This window comes from Aphelocoma coerulescens, chromosome 2 (assembly GCF_041296385.1).
Source record: "Aphelocoma coerulescens isolate FSJ_1873_10779 chromosome 2, UR_Acoe_1.0, whole genome shotgun sequence".
NCBI lineage: Eukaryota > Metazoa > Chordata > Aves > Passeriformes > Corvidae > Aphelocoma > Aphelocoma coerulescens.
Genome location: NC_091015.1, coordinates 55,570,034 through 55,590,283, shown reverse-complemented (window position 1 = coordinate 55,590,283; position 20,250 = coordinate 55,570,034). Strand labels below are relative to the sequence as shown.

Genomic DNA, 20,250 nt, shown 5'->3' with positions numbered 1-20,250 from the left:
ACTTTCTTGAATGCGTGTCCCATAATCATTACCTCCTTATGGAAACTTCCTGGTATGAAAAATGGCCATGGTCATTGACTAAATTCCTTGCTACAACTTTATCAGTTTCTAACAAGACGCAACATTCTATTACATACCATTATTTAGCTATAAATTATAGTTTATCTTTATTCCTCTGTTGGAAGCTGAGCATTCTAACAGCTAGCAACATCTAAATGGAAACAAATGAACAGCTACTTCTGATGGAATATGATGGTCATTTCAACATAACATTTCCTTAGGGAAAAACACACTTTTCTACAAAAGGACACAATCAAATTAAATACTTGCTTGATTTCATTGTCTTTCCAGGACAAACATTAGACATCATTTTAAAAGAACGGAAAAGCTCTATGGTAATTCTTGAGTGCAAGCATGTAGAATTTTTTTGACCATTGTAGCCAAAATATAAATCACTTTCTGCTGTGGTGTCAGGAAGTGTATTGCACTAAATTAATCACGAGCTACTTTAAAAAAGGAACGAAAAATCCACTGCAAAATTAAACAAATCTCTCTGTGCCCATTTTCCATTTGCATTGTCATCACCTACCTTTAAAGGACGATGGAAGTGAGATGGGAATGTTGCTGAAATGCATTCAACAGACCCTGTATGTGTGTTAGCTTCTCTAGTGCTCTCTGTTGTGCCTTCAGCCATTGGAAAAGATAAAGTATTGTAACCTGCACACAATATAATCTTTACTCTTTGCCAGGCTCCTAGCACAGGGATACACCATAGCAAAATAAGTGCAGAAGCACACAGACTACAAGCCAAGCTGTATGTCTTCTTCTAGCATTTCCCAGTCCCAGATGTACTCTGCTGCAGTAGATAAAAGTCTTTCTGTCTCATTATAAAAAAGAGGAAAGGCAATGCATAAGGGAAATCGAGTCATTCTAGAACGCTTTTCCTAATAAATCAAAGTGGATGTGCCCAAATGGAGAAAGCTGGGAGCACAGAGATCAGGCAGCTCCATCCACAACCATATAACGGTGACTCGGCTTGCTCTTACCTTTTATGTCAGGCATGAAAGGAAAGAGAATTGTATTTACTGAGTGAGGAGTAAACTCCTGCCAATTAAAGAACAGAAAATATGTCTCTGTGTTTTTGACTTTAGGCATTTTAAAGATAAAAAATTGTAAATCATTAGCTCAGACAAGGATTCTAGATCCTCGTCTGTCTTTCTTTTCTCCTGGGGCAGGACGGGCCATACATGGAATTTTTTGTTAACTCACCCCTTTCAAACTCTCAACCCACAAACCCCACCATCCAAGAGGCACCAGTCATATTTAATATCCCTGCTTTAATAAGGTAATTTTCAAAATGTTTCTGGGAAGGCACATTTCTCTGGACCACAAGAAATAGCAATTAAAGTCAGCCTTAACTTTACAACCGACTTTGAAGTCAGAGGGAGTTTACGAAAATGTTTTGAAGTCTCTTCCCCCTCTTTCCTCAGTCTCCAAAAGTACTTTTTCTCTAGGTTATCACAAGCCTGCCTCCCTTTCTCACTGTTGGCTGCTCAGGTCTATTAGCTCAGGACCATCTTCTTCTGATTCTGGATTCAGAAAACTATAAGTCTGTATATTAATTCTTAGCAAAAACATTTCAACACATGTTTAAATGCTGTTGAACCTGGGCCTACTTCGTGGTTTTTCTCCTCACACGGTAACATAGTATCTCCTTCCCCAGTAAGCCACACTTACCGGTAAAATGTGGTATAATCCACCGTTGAATGACAGCTCTGGAACTCCCACGCTTTGAGTTTCTGGCATTCCCGGTGAGCTCGCAGTTTCACCCTGACTGTCCCATGACAGAGCTCAGGTACGGGTTTTCTCTGCGGGCGGCTGCAGAACTCATTGGACTCCACACGCCAGGATTCAGCAAAGTCGTCCACATCAAACTTAAAATTCCCATCCCCCCCAATCAGGTCATCTCGCTTGTGCCCATTGTAATTGCCACACAGACCACAGAGTCTGCCTTTCAGATGAGGTGCAGCCATGACTTCCACAAAACTGTCTCCATCCCATGATATTTCCAAGCCTAATAAAAAGATAAGACAAAAATGCACATAAAAAAAAAAAAAGAGAAGAAGAAATTGAGAATAACAAACTGCACCTTATGTTTGTGAAACAGCTTTCATGGGAACCTGAACAAAGCCATTGGCTTCCTTCTCATAATGCTGTTAGATTTCTATATAGCTCCCATAGCTCCCAGTAAGTGCCTCTGGCAAGTGCAGTGTTTCTTAAATTACAGCCAATTACAATACATTCATGCCTATCTCTTCTTATTTTTATTCCTTCTTGCTAATGAATGGGGTCATCCTGAAAAATATGAAGCCAAGGCAGGACTACTCCCAACATCAAAGGAGAGCCCTTGCAAAATTCTGCAAATTGAATTTGCTATGGTAAATTTCTAGCTGACTTTGAAGAGGGCCCAGAATTTCAACCATTGCGACCCATTGCACAGGTTGTGGTCATACAAAGATGTCCGTGTCCTATGAGACTCCAGCAGTGACCACCTTATGGGACACATCATACTTTTGCCTACAGAGCTGATAGTGATGGCACATTGGGGTGAATACAACTGTTCCAATACAAGTACCTTATTTTGTGGGAGTAGAAAGAGTTATAAGGATTAAAGATATATCAGATGGGTAAAACTGTTATAAGAAAGCATTCTGAATTGGATTCAAACTGTTCATTCAAAAGGCATTAATTACCAACCTTTTGAAGTAGTCTGCATAAGTTAGCAACACTGAGAAGTGACGGTAACATCTAACCTTCATCTAATGGCTGGGATGTAATCTGCTACAATTTGCTTTACAGGAAGGTTTGGCACTTCCAGAACATCAAAATCAAAGTCACTTTTGGTGAGTGAAATCCATTTTATCTGTCTGTGCCCATCTAAAAGCTGTTGTCTAGCTTAAGTGAGCTGTCTAGGCCCTTTGATGGAGTAAAATAGGCAGCTCTGGATCGCAACAGGATTGTCTAATACAGAGGGAATAAACTACTTTCTGAATCTGAACTACTTTCTGTTCCCAGCAATACTCTAGAGGGACCAGAGATCAGGTGGAGACTAAACTTCTAGTTTTTACCTGAGTGACTGTAAATTAAATGAATCCCATTCTTTGAGGAGTAAATAGGCAGCTCATAAGGGAAAACACTTTTGATATCATTTGGGATAAAAAAACCAAGAAACATTGCTGCTTAACTTCTACCCAAAAATGGCCTTTCTTGTAATTATTTCCAATGTTTCATGAATCATTCTATGTCACATCTGCAGTAACCCTGCACCTGAAGATCACAAATCATTTTGCTGATGTTAATTTATTCTCATAAAATACCTGTGAACAGCAATTAATTAAGAATAAACACAGGATCCCGCTTTTAAACAGGATAATCCAGATTTTACCCTGTTCTCCCTGCTTAGCCAAGAATACCAAAGAGCATCACTCTATGGTGCAGGACCAGGGCTTCTCTCCAGCTTTCTTCATTTGCTGTGTGGGCTGGCTTAGCACCACCCTTTCCTCTTGTAAATCAGTGCTTGTCACTGCGTGATCCAAATCCTGCCCTATCCTCATGTAAGTAATTAACATACCAGTGACTCAGTTCAAAGCTGGAACCCTTCCTTCAGCAACACATCCCATTGTCTCCTATGACAATCCCTACCCACATTGCAGAGGAACAGGGTGAGGTTCAAGCAGCAATTATGGCTATAGAAGGGGTGTGTTGCCATCTTAACATCCTGCCCCAGTGCTTGTGTAGGTTGCACCATGTCACCAAGAGTTTTGGGAATGATTTACTCGTCAAGGCTGTGAAGGTAATTCTGCATCACCTGTCACTACAGTATATTACACTGTTTTCTAACCACCATAGGTTAGCAATGATAGCACAAATATATCCTGAGCTAACTATGCCTAAAATCAGTTCCAAATTACCTCCTAAACCCAGCATGGGTGGGGACACCGTCTCCTCCTCCAAAGGCACTTTACACCCAGCCAACTGAGAAATTGTGCAAGACTACAACTGTTAATGAGGCCAGCACAGTGGCAAGGGGGAGAGCTGCCTTTTAAGCTGCTTCATACATTATCAGTGCTGGACAAATTCAAAATCCAGCTGTCTTTGCTTCTGACAACACTGAACAAAACAAAACACAGCTTGATTTGCAGACACAAGATTAATACTGCCGTGCTGGCATTTAGAAAATACTTGCCATGAAATTATAAACCAAGATTTCTTCAGACTTGAGAATCACATAAACTTTCTCAAAGTTTAAAGCATCAAGATCCAAATTCTCAAACAGTTCTTTTCAGAAAATAACTATAGTTTTTAAGGCTGTGCCCAAGTTCTTCCCCCAGAGAAGCTCCCTCAGAAGCTCCCTACTTTAAACGAAGTCTGAAAAGACTGGCAAAGGATTCTATCTTAATTTTCCTTTTAGGACTATTTTTTTCCTCAAGATAAAACTTACCGATCTTCAGTGAAAATACACTAATTATGAAGGGTTAACTTGAAAATTTTCCTGAATATTTATGTCCTTTTCACCTGAGTTAATCTACTTGTTACATTTTGCTTTTGTAGACCTGCAAAAGGCATGCAGGTATGCAGAAGAATAACATCAAATTATGGCTTTTCTTCTCAGCATATAAAAATGCACATTTTAAAATCTAGAGGTTCCTGCTTTGATTACTGGATTTCATTCAAGAGACTCACTATGTAACAACCACATGGACGTACTTTCCTCTAGGTGGTATGGCTTAATTACACTTTATTCTGCTGTAATTGTTCAGATAGAAGGGTAATTTCTAGCTTTGATGAACAGCCTAAAGGTTTCTGTCCATAACAGAGCTTTCTCCTTTTTGGAGTAACAAGGAAGAGTATTTACTCCTACATGCACGATAATTTTGTTGGAGCCTGATCACACTGTGCAGTGTGTGCCTTTTGTTTGCTCACAAGCAGAAAATCCAGTTAGTTTCTGTAAACCAACAAGAGCTGTGACAGACGGGATTATGCTACAGAGCAGTGCTTGAAATGGTCTCCTTGGCAGACAGAAACTGTTTGGAAGAGTTTCTTGGTGCCTATACCCCCCCTTTCTTCCCCCCTGCCCAAAATGGATGAGTTTCCCATTCACTTGGACAAGAATCAGAATCCGAGAGATGTGAAGCCAAAGGATGCAACATCTGTCCCATCTGGAGATGTGCAGAAAAGAAATATTCTCTGAGTTACTTTTTCATTTTTTCCAATTATCCTCTCTCTTTGAAGGATGCCTAACCAGCTTGTTACTTGATTTCTTAACTTGGCACATTATGTACTCTACTGCATTTAAAAAAAAATCCTTCTAGATTTATGTACATCACACACCGAGTTACTCATGCTGGGAGCTCTCATCAATTGTTCTGCATGATTTTCCTGGCATCCTCGAGATTTAAAGGAATCCTCAAGAACCAGCCAACAACTCTTCCATAAAGATTTAGTGTCAAAGTTGTATAGAAAAAGTGCAGCAAAGTGGCTTTGTGCAAAAGATAGCAAAGAAAAAACAACAAAATGCTCAGGCAGTAGAGGAATAGATAAGCACCACCACCCCTGCGAAACTCTTTTGTCTTTCCAGCACACAAATTTTGGATAAGGACTCAACATATCCCAAGCACACCCATAGCTGCCAGTGCAGAGTGCAAGGACTTCTGCTGCATGGCATCCAGGGCTACAGCTGGTGAGGAATTTAGCAACAACACAGGTTTTCACTGGAAAATGCCAATTCATCAGAACTGAAATGCTTCAGGGAGACATATCGTATTCAATGAACTTCCAAAACAGCACAGGCAAGGCTCCAAGCTGGTTTTCCGCCAGCTCGCCTGGTGGGCTGCCTGGAAGCATGAACGATCGGGATATGAAACTCCAGGACTACACTGCCATGCACACTGCCCTGCAGCCAAGGACCACAAGACTTCCTGAAGCTTTGGGCTTCCCTGTTTTATCCAAGGCTCAACTCCCAGCTCTGCAAAAGGAAAACCAAAATCTGTGGGAATGCTGGCTGAGCTGTAAGCACCAGACCCTGCATTTCCCAGCCCAATTTTACTTTGAATTCTACTTCTAGTGCAGCAGTTTTGCTTATTTTTCATTACTTCCTCTCTTCCTCTCTTTTTTCACTGTACACTGGGAAAGCATATATTTTTTAAAAATCCATGTTTCCTTCTGAAACAGAAATTTCTCCATTTTTTTTCTCCTGTTACTCAGAACTTCCTGTGGAACAAAATGTTTGCCTTTAAACCAGTTCTACTCAGCACATTCTTCTTCTCTACAGCCTCTCTGCTGCTTGTCCTCTCCCAGCAAAATGGAGCCAGCCCATTCTGCTTCTTTCCAGGCATTATGTGCTGAGGAAAGGAGGACCTGGCCCATCATGCTGTATTCAGCAAGAGAAACCTGATCCTGCTCCATTAAGGAGAGGAATTATTTAGGCTATAATTTGCAGTGATTACACACTGTTTGGTATGTTGTCATATGCCATGTTTGCACTTCCTCTGCCAACACATGGACAAGGATGTGTGTAGTCATTTATTAGGCTTGCACCAGAGACAAATGGAATAGCAGCAGGATTAGCTGTCATTCATCTTCAGTTGAAAACCCTTCCTTGGCCTGTGGTTGGCTAATGAAATCCACATCGCCTGAATTCATGGTGTTCAGCTGGCTGCAAAGAAAAACCCTCAAGATGCTTCTAATTAGAAGTTGCGAATAATGGTCAACTTGTGTGCATTTTACAGACAGCCACAAAAATCTGCATTGCCACTTTGAGGAATGAGCCAGAGCTGGGATTCACATTATGCAGATTCACATTTCCAGAGGCTAAATGAACAGGTGTCTAAACTCTCGGCTCAACAGTGGGTGCTAGTGTCCCCCTTGAAAAAAAAATTATGCTAGATAATGAGTATGACTATGAGTCACGCCTGTGACCGTATCACTCCATAAGAAAGACTGGTTTCACTGCTTCCACATGGCATTTAATTGAATTAACAGTAAATAGTATTCTCACTGAAACAGTACTTCACTGTGTAAGTGAAATCTCTCAGGACTATAGTAGTAGCTAACACATGCTAATGAGAAAGTTTTAAACTTCTCCTCAGTATTTATCTACGCAAGGATACTATAGTTTCAGAACAGTTTATCAAAGCAAAAGTAAGTCCTCTGGTTTAGCATTTTGACAATTAATGTATTTTCTAAAACTCAAAAGACCTGAGATAATGCTATCTCCCTTCCCTGTTTCTAGAAATAGGGTAGCACATTCTATAAAGTTTCTAATTTCCTTTTGCTTGTGGTGCTGTAGACTGTTCCTTGCAGACAACTTCTTACTTGGACACAAAGCAAGCCCAGTAAGATGGCACTGAACAGTAAATTAGGCCTTCCTTTTCAAACCAGGGCCTCCATTTTGCTGGGTAGCCCCAGTGAAATATTTCCATAATTTTAAAACATAAAATCATTCCAGCCACTATAACCATGAATTTATATAATTGCTCACTCAAAATGCAAGATATGTTCCTGGAACCTTGAAAAACCTGAATTTTATGTTTAAGAACTGATCTCCTCTCTGTTCTTATCTGTAAGTAACAAATGATATCGTGTACGAAGTTTGCATGGCAAGATTCTGGAAGCAGAGAGCTACAGGAGTGGCTTCTGTGAGAAGCTGCCAGAAACTTCCCCCATGTCCAATGGAGCCAATTGCAGCTGGCTCCAAGATGGACCAATTCCAGCTGGCTCCAAGATGGGCTTGGCCTTGGCAACAGTGGTAGCATCTCTGGGATAACATATTTAAGAAGAGGGAGAAAAGACCTGTGCAACTGCAGTGAGAAGGAGGAGGGAGAGTGTAAGATAAACAACCCTGCAGTCAGTGGAGAAGGAGGGAGAGGAGGTACTGGAGCAGATATTCCCCTGCAGCCCATGGTGAAGACCATGGTGAGGCAAGCCTGCCCCACTGAAGCCCACGGAGTTCCATGCTGGAGTAGAGATCCACCTGCAGCTCCTGGATAACCCCACACTGGAGCAGATGGATGCCTACAGGAGACTGTGACCCTGTGGGAAGTCCATCCTGGAGCCATGAAGAGAGGAGCCCACACTAGAGGACATTTACTGGCAAGACTTGTGACCTTGTGAGGAATCCATGTTGGACTCTGTTCCTGAAGGGCTGTACCCTGTGGAAGGGACCCACATTTTTGAAGTTTGTGAAGAAATACAGACCATGGGAGGGACTCACACTGGAGAACTTTGCAGAGAACTGTCTCACATGGAAGGGACCTGATGCTGGAGCAAGGAATGAGTATGAGGAGTCCTTCCCCTGAGGAGGAAGACCTGGTAGATACAATATGTGATGGACTCACTGCAAATCCCATTCCCACCCCCCCCCCCCAACACCACTCAGGGAAGGAGGAGGTAGAGAGAATCGGGAGTAAAGCTCAGCTTATGAAGAGGGGAACTGGAAGTGTGGAAGCTTTTTTAATATTTTACTTCATTTCTCATTATCCTACCCACATTTGATTGGCAATAAATTATACTAATTTCCCCAAATTGAGTCTATTTTGCCCATGATGGTAATTGCTGAGTGATCTCTACCTTATCTTGAACCACGAGTCTTCCATCATATTTTCTCTTCCCTGTCCAGGTGAGGAGGGAAGTGATAAAGTGGCTTTGGTGGGCATGTTTGGTTGATGTCCAGCCAGGGTCAACCCACCATACTTTGCATAAGACACTTTTAAGTTACTGTAAGTAAAAGTCATGGCACTTTTGTCTATTTGGGCAGTTAATTGTCAGCCACAGAATGAAACACAGCTTAAGCAATATCCTGCAGACTTCAAACTCATAGCTGGGATTTCTGTCTGCTTGTGGGCTGCAGAAATTTTGAAAGCGCTGTGGGTTTCTCTAAACTCTAAAGAGTTATAACAATATTTATTACTGCTGCCATGCTTTTTTACTGACTACGGTTCATGTTGAACTGGGAAGTTCCTCAGAGAGAAAGACACACACACACAAACATACACAGACACACACATACACTTGTCCTACCTGCTTTGGTTGTCACTTTCAGCAAATAACCATCCAAATCGATCTGAAATTGCGGTGTCTCGCAAGGTAGTGAAATTCGGGTCCCATTCCACTTCACTGTGAGGTGCTGCTGGAGGCTGATTGTGCTTCTGCCCAACACAAGGTCCACTGACTTTGTCCAGGAGAAAGAACGGGTCCGACGAGCATCGTTTTTTACCAGCACCTGAAAGGGCGAGGCAGAGGAGGAGCAGTCTTTCGTCAAAACGTACTGACATGTTCCCTGAAAGTTAAACGTCCGTCCATCAAAAGTGTTGTAGTGAGGATCTCCAAATACAGTGCAAACTCCAGGCTCTGCAGGTGAGTGAGAAACAAAAGCGCCATATCAGGATCAATCGAAGTTTGAAAAAAGCAGTTGATAAGAACTTAGAGATGCTGCTCTCACCTAATCTATCTGCTCTATGGGGTAGATTTTGACCGGCACCCACTAGGAATAAATATGTCTTTGAAAAACAAAAGCTTCATTGCTTTAGTAGAAGTCTTTCCCAAAGTAGGTAGTAACCAAAGGCCAGTTCATCCCTGGGGCAGCATAGGAAGGCTAACCTGTAGCTTTGTCCCTTAAACATAATGTATAGTTTAGGTTATTACAATTTTTTCAAATTTCAGTGACTCCCTGAAATTAAAAGCCATCAGACCACTTTAGCAGGAGCTGGTTCTGTCCATATTTTACATATACACACTTCTAAATATTTTACATTTATAAACTAGGTGTGTTTACATTTTTTTTCCCCAAAATACCTGTAGAACCAGCATCTCGATTCAGTATAGTATATATACTATATAATATACAAGCTATTGTATATGTTGTTTATACACAACTGACTTGTAGTAGTTACAGACATTACACTACCAACTGAAAGTCAGTATTACATGACTAACATGATGCAATGACTGCCAAAGACCATGGTGTCTCTACCGATCATCTGCATCATTACAAATGGATGGAGATTTCTTATGGATGTTTGGAGCCATACACTGGTTAGAGAAGTCACAGCCCAAAGACAGAACATTTCCACATTCACGTCAATGATGCTGAGTTACCCTGCAATTACCCAGCAACTGACTGAATTGCCTCACAACCAAAGATAGCAGCAAATGCATTCACCTTGTAGCCTTCTGGTATAACAACAGGTTCTAACCACACTGCTGCCATTCCTGGAAGAAGGAGTCTCAAGGCAGAGAAATGCACACTGCTATTGCCAGCTGTATACCCATGGGCTAAGGATGCTTTGAAAGACAATGCCTGTTTAACTAATAATGACTTGCCTGAAAAATCAGCTTAAATAAGGCAAATTCAAATCTACAAAAAAGAAGGAGACATGAACGTTATGGAGAAGGGGAAGAGAATTCCTCCTGTGGAGTGCAATCCAGTTCTAACTACACGATACACCTTTCTCAGCAGAGTTTTTCAGCCTAGGCAGAGTGCTATGCTAAAGCAACTGTAAACATTCTGGTGTTTTTCTAGCTGTAAAAAGCACCCAAGCAAACCTACATGGACACACAGAAAATGGGGCAGAAGGAGGCCCCAGGAGACATTATCTTTTTCTTCTCCAGCTACAATGAAGAATCACCTGTACCTATATTATAGCTGACAGATGTTTATCTAACCTGCCCATAAAGAGCAGTAGCAACAGCAACTCCATTGCCACCTCTGGCTACCTGTTGCAGTGTTGGGCTGTCCCTACTGTGAGAAAGGTCTTCCTAAAGCCTAATTTCACTCTCCTCTCACCGAATGAGTCAAAGCTATCACAGAGCTAGTACCTGGGTGATTTGTACTTTACACCTAATTAGCCACATACATGCTTCTTTAGCTAGGCCAGTACCTCATCTTGGCATCATTATTACCCGTCTTTACTGTGTCTGTTAACTAGGGACAAAAAGTTTCAATTTCTCAAGGACATGATGTTGATAGCTCCATCAGAAGTCAAAATGACCCATATTTGATCAACATCTCTGGAAAACAGGCCTGACAGACTTTATGCGGAGCCTGAAAATCAAGACATTTAGGCAAGAGAGTGCTTTTAAAAATGTGCACTTCTGTGAGTTTTCTTTTCTTCACTGATACCAATGAGGATGTTAATAACTGCTTTCCAAAGTTCATTATATTAATTGATTCTCCATAAATTGGCAGGAATCATATGGCTTTTAATTACCAACATAATTTTTACCAATAGGAAAAATAATCTATAGATTTTGTATGAAGACCATCTGACCTTACCTGTTACTAAATCATACTAACATGTTTCTGGTTTCCTTACGTATATATCTAAGTATCTGCATGATGAGTATTAAGATACATGTTATTACAGCTCAGATTGTACCTCAGCTTTTCCAGCTTTAATTTTTCCTTAAGTTTAATGACAACTTTCATGAAAACAAGGAAATTACCAACAAAAACCAGCCAAACATCAGTGAAGATCCCAGAGGAAAGATCTGATTTTTCTCTGTATTTCTAAAGGCCAAGAACATGTTATACATGTTTTTAACCAACCTGTTGGGAGGGGGAGGCTGATTCTTCACCTAAGCAAGTGACTAAGAGGCAAGACATGAGAGGAACAAACATAATTTAGAGATGTGCAAGTAAAATTGATAGTACCAATGGGATCCAAAGGAAATATTTGTTTTTAATTTCTAATGTGTTATGCAGAGTAATGTTGTTTTATGTTATGTTACATCGTGTCACGTCATATGTCAACTTGATGCCGTGCAGCTAAAAATGTATTTTGGACTGGATAGCTAAAGGTCTGATCCAAATTTCGCTGTTTTCTTTAATAACCAAGGAAATGGAGGAGGGAAAATCCACCTAAAAACAGGCTGAATAATTGATTCTCTGATACCACTGTGTAAAACATTCTTGAAAGGTTTGCTAAAATTGTGGGGTTTAAAAATAAATCCACACCCTGTAAGAGTGTGTGTGATAACCCAGGCACTGCCAGTAAGAAAAACTGGTTGGCCTAGAAATAAACCTTAAATACCGGGTGTAACAAGACTGCAAAAGACAGTCATGAAAAGAATTCCTGCCATTTTTAGCTTTTGGGTTGTTGTTTATGTCCTTTTGGGAGAGTTTCAATCACATCATATTTTATGGTTTTCTTTCGCTTTTTCTTTTTTTCTTCCTTTTTTTCTCTTTTTCTCTCTTCTTTTTCCCTTCTGAAACAAACCAGTCTTTCTACTTAGCAGTTTTTGAAATCGATTGGAAGCACTGATCTCTAGTTAGGATTGTGTGTGACTTGCTTCTCTGTTGGGACATAACAGATGAAGAAGTGCTGCTGCATCACCAAAGTTATGTTCCCCAACCCTGGAGTATGAATTTTGCTAGCTTATGATAACAAGGCATAGCACTACAGGTGTAAATCTTTCCCTTTTTTCCCTACAGTAAATTGTTCCCAGCTTATTGCCAACACTCCTTGTATCAGCTGTCTAAGGTAGAGCTAGAAAAGGGCAATTCTATACAATACTTCCCCCTGAGATTCTCCCAACCTCCAACTACTTTCAGATGAGGGACTTTTTGAGCTAGACATGGTTTCTTTTAATTTAGCAACCTTTGATAGAAATATTTTCTGTGAATTTTTCCAGTCCAACAATGTTTTGGACATCTACAACATCCTTGGGCAAAGGACATGAAGAATCATTGCCACTTCCTTGTTTTGAACCTGGCACTCATAATCTTTGGTGTCTTCTTTTGCTCATCTAGACATGCACATGAACACAAATTTACCCATTCCCTCTATCCTTGAAAAACACTGATTTTTCAAAGGAGGGCCCCAGAGCTATGTTCAGGAGGCTGTGATTTTCAAAACACCTCAGGCACTCAACTTTGATTAAACATCATTGAGAGCTGGATGCAAACACCACTAAACTTCTTTTGGAAATCCTGCATGTTTCTCCCAAATCAATATTCAAACCTTCTGGCATTCATAAAACCTTTGGAAGCTTGGCAGTTTTCACATTTGTTTTTTAAGCAACTAAATACAGACTTCACACTTTTACATTTGACTAAAATATTAAACTACATATGTGATTAATGTAGTTTGCTCAGCTCCCACCTAAGGCTCTACAGCTTACTTGCAAACTAATAATAGTACTTAGGTGCTAAAAGTGAATACTATAGAACTATTAGCATGTTTTCCTTGACTTTTCGAATCATGCTCCCAATTCAGATGAAATAGTGACTTTCATTAGAAAAGGAAATGTTTTTTAAAACACATGTAGCTGTACAAAAAAAGGAAGTTAAAAAAGCAACAGCATGGAAAAGAACACATTAGCATTTCCTAAGTTTTAACATAGTCTCATAAAGAAAAAAAAAAAATCACAAGCTGTTTGACCAATGTGGAGGGATAAAAGTCTGAAAGACCACTCATTTCTAGTAAGTAGTATGCTGAGCACAGGTAAGAACCACTTATTAAACTAGGTGGTTGCCAAAAAGTACCTTTCTGCCTTCTACCCAGTGCCTCCATTCCCCCAGACAGTATTTAGCCTTTTTAGAAAGGCAAAATATATATACTGCGTGGTGGAGGCCAGACAGACAGTCAGCACACACATCCTGACCAGCTGAGAGCACGAGCATATTGGCTGGGCAATTAGCACACTTGTAGCTCCAGACCAGCCACAGGATATATTGTCTCTAGCTGGGTTTATTATTTGTTGGGATATAAAGGAAATGGGACACAAATCCATAGGAAACCAGGCTCTGTTAGCTCTGGTGCTCATGGAATAGCTTGTTTTGTTTTTTCAGGAGATCAGAGCAGTCAATTGAAGTCCAAGATGTCCAGATGTCTGGTCACACTCTGCCGGGTTTGTAGGTAGTTAAGAGTGGCCAAGAAAAATATACTTTAAATTATAACTAAAATCGGTTTGGATACTTTTTAAGTAAGGAGAGGGAGGAAAAAACACAAGTTTACCAGTGAAGGGTGTTATGGTTGCACATCTATAATTCAAAAATATCTCAGCTTTTTAAAAATAAAATGAAACTTTGAATATAATTAGGCCATATGCTGAATTAAGCCCTAAATCAAAAAGAACACATTATTAACTTTTAAAAACTAGCTATAGAACACGCATAATAGAATTTCATTAGGTTTTCTGTAAAAAATGTATAGCCATAGAGGACTTTCCTCATAACTTCTGCATAGTGCAGCTTGATATAATACACATTACAAGGTGTGGTGTCAAAAACTCCACAGGAGTCTTTATGGTCTATTTCATAAATAAAATAGCTATTCCAATTTGTCCAAATACATATTTATACAGTAGACCATCACAGCTGAAATGGGAGGTAAATCATGAACAGTATTCCAGTATGAATAAACAATTGCAGTCTTTTTGTTGATGTATTTCTTCATGGAAAAGAAATAACAGAAAAAACACGGATCTATGTGGTCCTTCAGTCCCACTTTCTGCTCTCACAGATACCTACAATGCATAACCTCACTTTGTTTCTTTTCCTTTTTTTTCTTTTATTTGAAAGTCAGTGCTTTTTTCAGTAATTCTACAAAAACACATAAAAAGGATGCAGGACCAAGTGCAAGCACCAACCTTTTACTCCTAAGGTGGGTCCAAATGCCCCTGAATTTGGTTTAGCTCTGTTGATCATTTTGTCAATTAAAAAAGCTGCAGAATGATTTGTGATTAACAAAATTTTTTGTCCCAAAAAGCAGCCTTTACTGCAAGATTACTGTACAGGTAACCCTAGATGATTGCAGTCCACTTTGAAAAAACTTCATCAACAAAATCTCACAATGACCAGTGTAAGATTGTTCTAGGATTATTGATAATGATTAAAGTATGTCTACATGGTTTTAGTAGGAGGTTTTCGTCCTGTGGATGGTAATTTCAGCAAGGCCTATGAATTCTCCTTTGTCAAGTAGAAAGATTTAATTTCCACTGCAAGTTCCGATCTTTGTCTGAAGTTGAGAGCAGTCTCAATGTTATTTGAACTCAGGTTTAGGTTTTTTTACTTTTAATATGAAAATGACCCTGGTCTAACATAGGATTACTAATTTATGAATTGACGTCAGTGGTGATTTTTCTAAATCAAGCCCAAAAGAGTACATTTCATTACATTTTTTACAGCAGCATAAACTAAACTGTTGAATTTTCCACTGCTATGACCACTGTGTTTAATTAGTGATAACTGTACGCCAGCCATGGAGCTTAAAAAGCAACATGCCAAAACTAACTATAGTTAACTTCAGCAACAGTAGACAAAAGAGACTCTCCAGCCCTTTAGGAGACGAGGTACTTTTTCTCTTTGCAACAAACTGCTTTGAAAATAACCCTTTGATTATTTTATTTTTTTCAGTTTAAAGTGTATCCTTTCACAACGTGACTGGTTTTGACCCACTTCATAGAAATTGGCTGCACTTAAATGGTACTCAAAGCTCTCCTGTGTACAGTATGTTCTTGTACCTCCCTATGTTGTTTTTAATTTGGAAAATTAATATCTGCTGTAGCACCAGAAAGGTTTGGTGTGATAGTATGTGGAGAGAGGATCAGGATCAACATGAGAGAGTGGGTGAGGGAAGGGGCTGTGTGTACATCTTACCAGAAACTGGCTGAATTAGCAAAGTTTCCAATTACTATTGGATGGATGATAGTCGTGACAAGATTTACAGCACTTCTGGTGCAAAGGTGGAATTAATTCTTTGCAAATGGCAAATGTTAAAATACCAATGTTAAAACAGCTAGTGGCAGCCACCACTGCTGTATGACACTGGGTATTTAAGCTCCTTGGTTACATTTTCTGTAAAAGCCAAGAATGCCCTGTTAATCAAAAAAAGTTTGAAATCAGCTCTACTCCAAATACTAAATGGGTCCATGGTGAGACAACTCTGTAAGAAAAGGACCCCTCTGTTTCACGTGCACTGGTGGAGCACGGGACTGTGAGACAGGACAACGAGCCTCTTCGGCTCAAGTACAGGCAGTGCAATGCCTTCCCATAAGGGAACAAGGTTGTTTATCCTTTGGGGAGAACTAATAGCAGTCTGCCAGTACCTGGAAAGAGGTCACTGGGAAAATGGAGCCAGGTTCTTTACAGACCTGCATGGCAGGAGGACAAGCAACAATGATCTGACCTTAATTTCACATGTTTGTAGTCATGATCATTCCCTTCTTGTATCATCAAGAAGTTTTGAGTTTTTAGGTAACCTGGTTGCTAGATGAGTTATTTTAACTTTGAAGAACTTTATTTTTTTGCCTCCTTCTCCCATGAAACAATTATCACAAGTCATCACTCTCTGACAGCATTTCTGAAGGAGTCACTGTACTGTCTTCTTTTAAACCTCTTACAGAAGAGTCTCCTGTGCTTTGAGTGAATGGCTGGCCCCACTATTTTACTCCCCTCTCATGTTAGAGAAGAACACAGGAAGAACACATGAGAAATGTTACATGAGATGGAAACATAAGAAAAGAGGTGAGATAGAGATTGATAAATTCATGACACTAATGATATGTCATAACTGAGCAAAGGTCTATGAAAATTTCTTCTCCCTTGAAACTGAGCTAACATGAAACCAACTGCTAGTCAGCTGAATCCTCTTTCCTTTCTTTCTCTGCTCAGTATTATTCAAGTGTTTCTGAGGTTGTCACTTGTATTTACTTTCATTTTGATAATGAAGATTATCAAAAGCTAGATTTTTTTATCCCAAGTTACACATTCCAAAATAATTGAGCCGCAGAGTGAAAAAATAGGTATTTAGCATATGGGATTTGTGCAATTCAAGAGAACCCAGAACTGAGTTGAAGAGCAAAACCATTTGATTTTAGACAAAAGAATAGGAACGCTCTCTTCTTTCAAAAGCCTTCTTACAGATCATAAAACCCCATTTTAGCAGTCTGTCCCTATTTGGTAAAACACTTAAATACGTACTGAAGGACACACATAATGGTATCTTGTTAACTTCAGGTCTCCTTGTTGACTTAAATAGAACAAGCTTAAAGATAAGTGTTTGTGTAAGTACTTTGCTGACTAGGAGGATGATATTGTAATTTAATGATCATTTCTGAAATGAAGAGTAAAGGGATAAGAACGTAAGGGTTGAACTAAACATCATAAACAAAGAAGGATAGTTGTCTATTCTACTTTGCACTGCTGCCCCAGACTGTGTCTCAGATTTTTGCACACCTATTTTTAACTCTCACAAATCATCTGCAAAGGTGTGATTATATATGCACGTAGCTGTACTGTTAGTTACAGGTGTAAAAGGTACCCAAGTCCTAAAAGTTACAACTTTATTAATTTTCTTGTTTTATTGCCTACAAATTCCACAGACCAACTGTATCTTTCAAAATGCACCTCAGATTTGACAAAAACAGTGTCATTTTGAAAAATAAAAGAAAAACAAATAACCCAGCATTTTATTTTAAATTTACAGATTTATAGGAGGCAAAATTCATGGCCAAAAATAATCACCTGCCCTTTAGCTGCCTCTAAAAAGAAGGCAGAAAAGGAAATATAATTCTATATACTTATTTTCTCAGAAAAAATAAAAAAGAATTTAAAGAATGTGAAGAAAGAACTTACTTTCAGTGCAAATTGGACAGCATCCTTTTCTGTTCAGGATTTTACCCTAATTGAGAGAAAGACAGGTTGATTTAATGAAAGAATTCTTGGAGCAATGACTGTGTCATGTTGTAAGACTGGATAAGCCTTTGAAAATAGTTCAAGTTGTGTTTGAACCCAGTGCCCTGGTTACAACTTCAAATATCAGGTGCTAAAAACAGACAGAACTATTCAGCGAGCTTCCTGGTGGTCTTATAAGAAATGAAATACTAAAAGAGTTCTGTTACCACTTTTCTCTTTAGAGTGTGAGAGAATTTTGGACTCACATGCACAGATAGCTAAAGCAGACTAGCCACTGAGTTACCAAGATCACTTCATTACCTTTTCCCCCACCTTCCCAAAATATATACATCTCCTATGCATTCCCTGTGCAGATGCAACCTGCTCCACCCCCACACTCCTCCCAAAACGGAAGGAAGGCAGGAAGGCAGGCAGGCAGGCAGGCAGGAAGGCCAGAAGGAAGGAAGGAAGGAAGGAAGGAAGGAAGGAAGGAAGGAAGGAAGGAAGGAAGGAAGGAAGGAAGGAAGGAAGGAAGGAAGGAAGGAAGGAAGGAAGGAAGGAAGGAAGGAAGGAAGGAAGGTTGGTTCATGTATTTCTGGTTCTGTCTTATACAAGGCTGACTTGACAGGAGGCATGCCTCTGTGTATGTACACTCATGTTCCTTTTCAGTCTTCATCAGCTTAAGAGATGCTTTATCTGCTTTTCTCAAATTACGTAAATTTAAGCTAGCAGATAAGCCTGGAAAATTTCAGACTGAACAATGTGTTTTTCCAAGCAAGAACTGGTGGTGGTTATAATAGAACTTACAGTGATACTGGAGTTCACCCATATTCCCACAAAGGGAAAGAAGATGTATATGGAGCAGTGCTGCTCCCCAGCACTGACCCTTTGCTCCAACAGCAGCTGAACACAGAGGAAGTCCCCGCTGTGTGACTACTGCTCCTGTTCCCCACCAAGTAGGTGAGGACAGCAAGAGCGAGCAAATGGAGCTGTGCTATCCTTCCCACTAAACAGTATAGAAAACCTGTGAAAACAGACAACAAATTGGTGACAGGTCTATGCAAAGAGTGGGGAAGAGAGCACAGGCAGTCCTATTGCTGTCTGCCTTGCTTTCTGCCTACAGTGCTGCCAAGTTTTGGCGATGTGCATGGGGAGACATGAACTCCAAGTATCTGTTAGCAAACTGGAGTGGAGCATGTTCCATCCTGCTCTTGCTTGATGTACACAGATGGCGTGAATGAATCCTTGGTCATGAATCCATTTGGGCACATCATCCACAGGGCTCAGTTTAGTGTAATCTTGTCTTTGAATATGCAACTGCACGTGAACAGACTTGAGACACATCTGGACTTAAGAAAAGGGCTGTATCAGAGTTGCACTGGCAGAGTGAACAGCACTTAAATGTTTTCGTGACTCCCAGGTCCCTGGGCAAAGAGAATAGCTGAGGACCAGGCTACAACAGGGAGGCCTACCAAGCACCTGCTAGAGCAAAACCCCTTAAAGAAGGAACCCTTAAAACCACACCGAAATAGGGAGCTTGGCAACACATATTTGTAGGAATGGAGACATGCAGCGGAATGCCACACACTGCACTGCACAGCCTTACCTCTGGGTTTCAATAAAAGAGTTGAAATCATCAGCCAAGCTGGAAGTGGCAAGAATTCAAGTGAAATTGGAATCTCCAAGGCAGCCTGCTGAGGCTGGTTATTTGAGCCACCATGTTGGCCCAAGATCCTGTTTTTGTCTTGTAGAATAAGGAAACCCATTATTGCTAACATGTGCTGCAAGAGTTCGTTAGCATTGAGGGTTCCCTTAGGAGTGGGCTAAGTGATGTGATCCCATTTTTCTCTATGAATATTTATAAGCAGACCACATTTGAGTCTATTTATTTTCTGGGATTTTTCTTCTTTTTTATGGGTTTTCAATTTTGTGTCTGAGGTTTTTATTTTCTATTTTTTTTAAGGCAAGACTAATTGCTGGGGGGAAGGGGGTTGTTTGGTTGTGCAATAGCAACAGCTGTTGTTTTTTTGTGCCTCATTTGGCACTAGAGTAAAAACAGCAACTTTTTGTTTGTAATAATAACAGATGTGTATAACATTATATGCAGTCTGTGCTAGAGATGGGAGAACGTGTTCTGAATAAATTTTCAGCTCACTTGAAGTTCATGGGTTCAAAATATACCCACAGAATCGAACTCTGCAAATGTCTTCACCTGCCATGAATTTAATTCTACTAACTTTTGCACAGCCTTGGAGCTCAGAAAAGGTTATGTGCTGTAAAATTCACCAAGCTCTCTTCTAGCAGTACAAAAAGAGACATGTTCATAACCACTGATCATTACCACAGACTTAAGATGTTAGTAAGGAATGCAAAGGCATAAGGAGAGGGGGCAAAGTGAAAATTTACAAGGATGGGTAATCAGAAAGGAGATAGCACAAGGCAAGGAACAGAGTAGAGCAGAGCTAGGGCAAGTAAATAGCGAATTCAGTAAGAAGAAGTCTAAAGGATCTCTGAAACTCAGTCTTGCCAAATGTTGAGATTGTTCCCTTTCTATAAAGTATTTAAGCATGTGTTGA

At 40.0% G+C, this 20,250-nt stretch overlaps 1 protein-coding gene across 7 annotated transcripts in view; it reads right to left on the bottom strand.

The window, feature by feature from the left end:
• The window catches only part of BMPER (BMP binding endothelial regulator), a 151,124-nt gene that overhangs the window by 43,295 nt on the left and 87,579 nt on the right, over positions 1-20,250 (bottom strand). For 6 of the 7 annotated variants that reach the window (XM_069007593.1, XM_069007594.1, XM_069007592.1 and 3 more), the window contains 3 exons: positions 17,636-17,681; positions 9,079-9,408; positions 1,738-2,074 (listed from right to left, as the gene is read on the bottom strand). In XM_069007593.1, the coding sequence (XP_068863694.1) occupies positions 1,738-2,074; positions 9,079-9,408; positions 17,636-17,681 (713 nt within the window). The remainder of the gene's footprint in view (positions 1-1,737; positions 2,075-9,078; positions 9,409-17,635; positions 17,682-20,250) is intronic. The other variant, XM_069007595.1, reaches the window with a different exon arrangement.